The sequence below is a fragment of the Limulus polyphemus genome, unplaced genomic scaffold (genome assembly GCF_000517525.1).
Source record: "Limulus polyphemus unplaced genomic scaffold, Limulus_polyphemus-2.1.2 Scaffold4126, whole genome shotgun sequence".
NCBI lineage: Eukaryota > Metazoa > Arthropoda > Merostomata > Xiphosura > Limulidae > Limulus > Limulus polyphemus.
Window position 1 is genome coordinate 93,270 of NW_013669736.1, and position 9,156 is coordinate 102,425.

The 9,156-nt window shown below is 33.5% G+C and overlaps 1 protein-coding gene across 2 annotated transcripts in view; it reads right to left on the reverse strand.

The window, feature by feature from the left end:
- The window catches only part of LOC106470630 (DNA repair protein complementing XP-G cells homolog), a 33,402-nt gene extending 28,639 nt beyond the window's left edge, over positions 1–4,763 (reverse strand). Inside the window, exons 1-2 of one of the 2 annotated variants that reach the window (XM_013931194.2) lie at positions 4,472–4,763; positions 1,543–1,669 (exon numbers count right to left, since the gene is read on the reverse strand). In XM_013931194.2, the coding sequence (XP_013786648.1) occupies positions 1,543–1,630 (88 nt within the window). In that variant the 5' untranslated portion in view covers positions 1,631–1,669; positions 4,472–4,763. Of the gene's footprint in view, positions 1–1,542; positions 1,670–4,214; positions 4,239–4,471 lie in introns of those variants that run through there. The other variant, XM_022399258.1, reaches the window with a different exon arrangement.
- Positions 4,764–9,156: the final 4,393 nt, after the last annotated feature.

Consider the following 9,156-nt stretch of genomic DNA (forward strand, 5'->3'; position numbering starts at 1 on the left):
ACTTTGGTCAACAAGAGAATTGTACAAATTTTTACTATTCCTTTTACTGTTTCAACACACTTTCAGGTAAATCTTATATATTAAGTTAACATTTTCTTAAATCAAAAATGCATTTCCAATAATACTTACTTCCGCTCACAGAACAGCTATTACTCGACTGCTAGGGTTTCTTCCTTTGCCCATCTAAGCATTGGTCTGATTTTTTCTTGCTTGCTCCAGTCTTTTGTGCCCCACTTAATTGCCCTTGGCAATATCTGTCTCATGATATTATTCACCTATGTCCATGCACCCTCTATCTTGATACTGTATATAAGCACCTAATTCAGATAATATGATCACTTTTTCGAGACTGACCCTAATTCGCAGTCTCTAATAGAAAATCTTAGTGGAGAGGAAAGGTGGAAGAGTGTGAACAGAGGTAAGTATTACTGGAAATACATTTTTGATTTAAGAGAATGTTAACTTCAAAAACATACTCATCTCCTCTCACACTACTGCTAGAATCCCACATTGATAAGGTGGAAGGACCAAAGAGGACATTATCCATACATCTGCATAGATCACGGGCTTGCCAATAGAAGATTTAGCACCCTAGTGGGGGAATCACACTACACAAAGAACAGGTATGCTCTTCACCCGGAACCTAAATCATGCACCGCGGGTGGACCATGATGTGGTCCGTCAACACTACTGGCTAGGCCCCAACGAGGTAGCTGAGGTCCCACTGCTCAAGGTTTGAATTACAGGGCCACGGCCCCTAAATCCCACGTTGGTGGCTAGGGCACTTGGACTGCAATATATATATATATATATATATATATATATATACACATCAATGTATCAATGGAAAATGAGGAGCCAGAGGCAGTTGTTCCAAACTGGCCTATAAGAAGCCAACATAGTAAAGGAAAGTACTGGAAAAATCAAATCTAAATTCTCTTCAGATTGTCCAGGATTGCCTACAAGTACAGCCTCAGAGCCGCATGGAAAAACACTACCAGACCAAATATACCGGACCGATGTCTCCATCTCACTACAAATAAAATCATGGACAGCCTCAACAGAGAGTGACCTCCACCCCGACTGTTGAGCATCGCTAGATATCAGAGTTGCGATAGGAGACACCTGATTTGCCTCTGTGCCAGAAACAGTAATCCAGAAATTCATGCATATTGGCTTGCCACACAATTTTTTTTTCTATATTTTTTCTTTTACGAAAATCAAATAGGTAACACGAAGAATGCTCTAAGTATCTTCAATGGTCATAGTACAGAGAAACTCATCAGTGAATGTTTTGTCAAGAAAAAGTGATAATATTATTTGAATGAGGTGATTATATACAGTAGCAGGAAAGAGGGCACATTGACGTAGGTGGAGAATGTCACGAGACAGATATCACCAAGGGCAATTAAGTGGGGAATAAAAGACTGGAGCAAGTGAGAAAAACTCATACCAATGCTTAGATGGGCAAAGGAAAACCCTAACAGTCAAATATGTTTTGGAATAACAGTACAAATGTACAAGTTCATAAGAGAAGGATACCAACTGACAAAGTTTTGCCTTCTAGAGACTCCAGAGTAACAGGTCTTCCTACTGGTGCCAACAGCTGCCACAATCCTTGCACTCCCATATTTCAAATATTGAAATAACTGGAAGCTATTTGGAAATTCTAAAGTTAAACAGAAATAATTGTGCAAAATAATAATTTTCCACATTCTGTTGGTATACACTTCTGTCCAACTTTGGATAGACAGGTTTTATGTGGATTTATTCTTAAACCATTTGCAAAAATCTTTACTTTTATAGAGTTTTTTAACATTTTTTAAATACATACTTTCATGTTGTTACTTCAATTCTCTTTGGAAGTTGAAGTGCATTACTGTACTGAAGAAATACCTTAGTGGTTCGAGACATCTGCCTACTGCAGTTGGTGGATGAATACTGTAATAGCATTAAAGATAAATCCCTAACAAGCTCAATTAAAATGTTTTATAATCATCATAGTTTAAAGTATTATAATTATTGTATTGTAGAGTATTTAATTGTGTGTAAAAGTATTCAAAACTTTTTTTTTGAGAGTTAAAATGCTCAAAATCCTTAATTATAATGTTATTAAACATTAGAAAAGTAAAAAGTAATGTCAATTGATCAATTTTTTATCACAAGAAAGTTTTTAAATCAATAATGATAAAAACAAAAATATTTACAGGTGGGTAGAAATAACACAGTGCCAAAACTCATGGCATTAGTATATTCAACTCATGAGAAACAAATTGACAACACAGTACAAGTTGGTCTGCTGAGGTGACCCATAATTCCTCTGAGCAATAAAAAAGACAAAAAAACTTAAATACAGCCTATAATTTTTTGGGAAATCACCAATTACCCTCTTAAACTCCTGTAAAGTGCCAGTCCTCCAACTAACTAGTCTTTCCACAATCTACAGATGTGTTTTTCTTAACTGATCTGTATTGTACCTCTTACAAACTCACATAAAAAGTCAAGATAAATAACATCCTTGAAAAAAGTTAACAGAGTTGTAAGGCAAGGGTTCTTTAACATGAATCCATGTTAGCTTTTTCTTTTAATATTGTAATATAACCTATGGACAACAAAGGACCATTAGTCATTCCAAGCTGTCTTTGTACACCTGCCTCTGAGAAAAGTAAAAATTAAACTTTTTTTTTACAGGAAATTGTCAATTCTCCTACTAAATTCCAATGAAGTGCTGGCTTCCACTGCTGTTGGCAACAACTGATTTCGTAAGTCAATCACTTCAAAAGAAGTAATTATCTCCACACAAACCACTAGTTAGGCCTCAATTAAGTTACAATACTATGTAAAGTTTTGGGCTTCATATCTAAGAAAGGGTGTTGACTTATTGGAAATGATTCAGAGGAGAGCTACTACTAGTACTAGGATAATTGTAAGGTTGGAAGTTTTGGGCTTCATATCTAAGAAAGGATGTTGACTTATTGGAAATGATTCAGAGGAGAGCTACTACTAGTACTAGGATAATTGTAAGGTTGGAAGTCTTATTTTACAGAGATAGGTTAAGATCTCCTAATTTATTTTCTCTTGGGAAAATAATGGTAACAGATTATCTTATTGAAGTGTATAAGATTATTTGAGGGATTGATAAGATAACTGCCTCTGATATCTTCATTTTATATTCTGAAGACAATAAAATAAGAGAACACATGTTAAAGTGTGGGAAAAGATAGGCTAGGTTTCAGTTAAAATAATTATTTTCATAAGAGTTTGTAAACAGTCTATAAATACACCCTAAAATTCTATTAGTTTAATTACTTGCAATATAGCATTGCTTAAATGGACTGAATGACTCATTCAAGATCCTTTTCTTCAATCTCGATATTGTTAGTTACCAACTATCTTAAATATGTGATTTAAATTATGATAACCTGAATGCATTAACTTGTATTTACTATAAGAAATCATGTTAAATATTTCAATACTGGTGGCTCAGTTGATAAAGTATTGGCCTCAGAACATTAATATGAGTCCAGAATACATGGATTTAAGCTCTAGCTGGTTAAGACAGATTCCTCTTTTACTTTTATTCTAAAATACATGTGTTTGCATTGGAAATCTCTATACAAATAAATCATTACTCAGCACTATAATAGTTATGTTAGCCTAGTACTACCTAGGTTTTATTTACTTTACTTTAGATTTGGGTTTGAGGCAAAAACTAATCAAACTTGACTACTGCAATGTTTTAAGTGAGGGGTCCTAATAGCACCATAGAGGAGCACAAAGCATATATATTAATTTATATAGTAATATTACATGAAATTGTGATTAAAAATATTATTATCAGATCCACAGTAGTTGTTTAGGTTTTACTATAACCTCTTTTAGTTTTTACCATGAAAGTGGCACATAACTTTAATCAAGTATACTCATTTGTGCTCAGAGAAAACTTTTGTGGAAACCAATAAACACACACACTAAGGCTTCTGTAGTTTTAAATTTTAATGAAGGATGTTCTTGCACAACACTAAGAAATTTGGATGTTTATTCGAGTTGGTCTACTTATGAGTAAGTACATTGAGGGAGTGACCACATGAATGCATGGTTTTAAAATTAAATACAGCTTTTATACCTTGTAAATATAATAAGTTTCGTTTTTATACTCCTTTAAGCCTGAATTGCAAAAGTTAGTTTAAAACAATAAATAGCATACAACTTACAAGTAAGTTTATTCTCCGTAACAATACGAATCAGGGACAGTAATTACTAAATAATTAGTATACTACTAGTATTGTCAGTGTTACAATTTACAAGCACTAGATTTAGAGACACTACTAGTAATAATGCTTGAATGCATTGTTATAAATTTGAAATGTCGTGAGTACTTTTCATGGTGACGATTAACATGAAATATCTTACACAAATACACATAACTATACCATTAACGGTAAAAGTTAACAAAATCAAACGCACTTACAAAGCCATGTTGCTCGGCTCCAGGCTTACTCAGTTACTAGCACTATTACTAGTAATAGTAGTGCACTACTGTGGCCTGATTGAAATATAACCAAAGCTTATAAGTTGTAGTTATACTTTGTAGTTTTCCATTTAACTCTCAATTTAATTTTCAATATACAAATGCAAGTTGTTAATATTAATTTTAGTTATTATAAAAAATATGGCAACTGAAAGATGAGCAAAAATTTGTGTATAAAATTTTCTTCTTTCATTAAAGCGATATAGCAAAATCTGTATAATTACATAATAGTTATATAACTTATAAATCATTTCACTCTAGAACTCCGTCACAAATTCCTATCAGTCACGAAATGTGCCCAAACAAATACATACCGAATATTATTAACATTTTGGTATCATTATCAATACCATTTTATGTTATGAAAATCCAAAAAATTCAACGTATTTCTTTAAAACATTACATGTAAGGTTTTAATATAATATTTTGATTAATTAAATTATGTTTTTGGAGTAAGACACGACACGTGTTATTTTAAACCTGCACATATACAGAACAAAGAATAAATTCAGAATAAATACTATAATATTACAAGGAGAGAACAGTTAGTCTGCACATATAGCCAACAATATTCACAAAAACACATACAAATATATATATATATATAATCAAAACATCAACATATATATTCAATTCTATCTAAAAAACGCAACGAAGAAGAAAAAAAAAACGATCTTTACTCGAAGTCCCCCTGTGGGAGAGCGGTAAGTTTGTGTACTTATAACGCTAAAATTCGGGGCTCGATTCCCTGCAGTGGACACAATGGATAACCCAATGTGACTTTGCTCTAAAAAACAAAGTTAACCAACCGAGAAAGACAGTAAGCAGCTGTCATTTTAGGTACCTTTATTCCATTGTTCTTAAGTGCATAATACCTGGTCTGTCCAGGCGATATATTACTGCAATACTGCATTTTTTGTGCAAGGTTCTCGACATCAGTGTTCTTCAATGATCGTTCAGGTGCTATCTAGAAGATATGGCCTTACCTATGTTTTGACGAAATAATGACCAGTTACGTGAGCAGCACTAGTCGATCTGAGTAAATGCGAAGTTTCTTGTGAACTAAGAAACATTGGTTTGTTTCGAATTTTGCGCAAAACTACATGAGGACTATCTGCGCTAATCGTCCATAATTTACAGTGAAAGATCGAGGGAAGGCAGCTAGCCATAACCACCCACTCCTCTTTCCTCTGATCAAAGTTCCACCAAGAGTCTTTGGTTTACTTGCTAATTCCTCTTATATAATTCATTTTCTGCCTTTAATGAAGTTTGTTTGTTATAGATTTCATGCAAAGCTACATGAGAGCCATCTGCGCTAGCTGTACCTAATTTTGCAGTGTAAGACTAGAGGGAAGGCAGCTAGTCATCACCACCCACTGCCAACTCTTGGGCTACTATTTTACCAACGAATAGTGGAATTGACCATCACATTATAATGCCCCATGGCAGAAAGGGTGGGAAGAAACATTGAATTTAGACATACGTTCAACTTGAAAAGTTAAATGTAGAGGATCAAGGAAAACCAACCATCCTATGTAAGTAATTGCAAATATATACAATCTGATTGTGTTTTATTGTAATAATAAAGATTTTTCATTTTGTATTTCACCTTGCATCCAGTTGTGATATGTAGACAAACCATATGTTTTCTTACTGCTTTTGTAATATAGGAATTTTTAATTTAGTTTAGTTTATTTAAATTCTAACAAATTTTATCATAAACACATAGTCCAGAAAACTGTTGAAGTTTGTCTTATTCTAATTGCTTTATGCCATTGTTCTATGTAGCAGATGATATCTACCCTGCTTGAAGGGATGTCGTAATAGGTCTGTTTAATAACTGAAGATTAGCTTAAAATATTGATCTTGTAATAATATTAAATCTCTTGCTAACTAAGTCATGATGTTAAATAAAATAATGAGGTTTTGTGGCATTCTCATTCAAAAATTATTTCTATACAAGTATCAGATAAGATTGCTTTTAGAGCAGGATTAAATAAGGAACTTGAAGAGTAATTTGCTTTTCAACACTTGACTAAAATCTAACCTTATTTGAGAAAATAAACAAACTGGACAAGTTTGATAGGAAATGTACACAATCTTTGTTTGTCACAAACAATAATAAAAAAAAGTGTGAGTATTTGCGTAAACAAGTGGGCAGGTACTTCTATGTCAATGTCTGACTCATCAGCTCTCTTTCTCTCAAAACATGTCTCTGTAGAATAAAACACGATGAATATCAGCTGAAACTGAGGAAGAATATGAGCTTAATTCTATTGTGAGGGCATCAACACATGACTGTTGTTCTCTGATAAAATTTGTTGGCTCTACAGCATACAGACATCATCCACTCGGAAGAACATTGCACTTGTTGACCTTTCTAACACTTAAGTGAAATATACTAAAACTTAATGCATAATAGTTCAAATAAAAGGCAGTACATACTCTCAGGTATCTTGAGGTAAGGGCATCAAAATTTTCTTCTACTTATCCTCTCTGTGATATATCCAAGTGGTAAATTAGGTGACTTTTAAATGCCCAGATGTTGAAGTGATAAAACAATGAGCTCCATTTAGTATACCAAGTAAAAAGGTGCGAGATCATTCACAAAGCTCACTAAGTCTTGTCAGTCACAATTCTTTGGTCTAATTATCTTCAGTCGTCTGTATTCCCCTCACATGAACAGTCACACTGGGTGCACCAGATATTGGTAACTCTTCTTTCTGAGTCATTGGTAGTTATGAGATAGAAGTCATGGACATTTGCATCATTGGCAAAAGTCCCATGTCCAAGATAGAACCCCTCTTATAACAAATAACTATCACCCCCTGGTGACCGACTATTTCTCTTGGTCATACATCCTTCTAGTTGTAGAAAATGCCATTTTTGTTTAACTTGCAATCCAATTTTGATAAAAGAGTTAGCACAAAGGATTACATATAAAGTGTAATAGACTTAAAATAAAACCCAAAACTCGTGCGCTTTCAAATAGTTGACTATTCTTCTCAACTATTTGAAAGCGCTCAAGTTTTGGGTCTTATTTTAAGTCTATGACACAATCCAATGTATACAAATAAGATACAAGATAAAGGAGTAAGAAAATGAAGAATGTGTTATACCTTTTAAACAAAACGGCAAGGAGATGTTAACTACCAAAACATCTTCAGAATCATGGAATAAATTTGATGAGAACAGTAATCTTAACTAGAATAAAAAACGCCATGAATCGAACTGCTAGAGTACGTGGCAAAAATTAAAAATTTTGAGTGAAACAGGGTCACAAAATAGGATGATAGCTATTCTGTCAGATATAAAAGACTGTTTATTGTAGGTAATGTTATTAATTATTTTATTTTGTGTTTGTAATTCATTGATGTGGAGGCTATTGAATGTTGTGTTTGCAATCCATTGATGTCGAGGCTATGGATATTTCTAGAAGGCTTAAGTGATAGACATATAAATAGCTGTTACCAGACGAGTGGAGAAGCAAAGAAAAAGTAAAGTCACGTGAAAGAGAAATTCGGTCAGAGAAAGGTTGGAAAACGTAAAGTTAACCAATGTGGGAGTGAATGGCCTAGTGGTTGATATGTTAGAATGAGATTAACGGTTCGAAAAAGATAAGGAGAATAATTTGTGTCATCAAAGGGTGTTCTAAACTAATTGACCTGCCTGTGAGTGGACTTTGACAAAAGGTAGACGATTATTGGAAGTATGAAGAGCAGATGATTATTGGAAATTCAAGCTACAGCTGCAGTAACTCACGCGACAGCATAAGTGAACTACACATGGATACTATTGCGATAAGAATAGAGAAAAATAGATCGGCTTGTCAACAGAATTCTAAAGCAATTTAATTGGCCTAAGTGAACTTGTGACAACAAGAAGAGAACACTATAGTGTTTAAGATACAACTATGATCTCCATAATGTAAAGAATTTTGTACATATGTTTAACTTGTTTCGAATATATATATATATTATTTTTAAAACAAATGGAGTATGTGCTGTTTGTTTATTGTCAAATTGATCGCCAACAAGTCAAAGGCACCTACTGTAAAAGAATCCTTAGCTCAACACACTCATATATTTATATTATTGTTACGTCTCTGGTCGTTGGTTAATTTTCCACAGAAATTCTTTCCAAAAAACTTAAGCGATACAAGTCCTTTCTTAAATAAAACTAATTTATTCTTTCTCAATAGAACTTTGCAATACACTTAATTTCCACAGTCACTTTAACTTAAACATACGCTATGATTCACAATGATTCATGCACTTTACTTATGGTCACTACTGTGCTTGACTCAATTGTCCGTCTCTATCTCTGCCTGTCTGCAATTCAATTAATTATCTCGCTTTATTTGCCGGCTTATATAAAAGAATAGAGGGCGTCTAGAAAATACTGGACTATTCGTGATGTTCCCCGATCCTTCTAGATACTCATTAGTGTTACCAGCATCACGTGACTTCCACTGTCGTAACATTGCCCCTTCCTTAGTACTGTTCATCCCGAACAATAGCCACTTAAATTAAACCAATAGATAATTAACAATAACTTAATTAAATGTACAGAATTTTACAAACACAAAACTAGAATTCAACAAAGTCTCTTAATTTTATGGGACA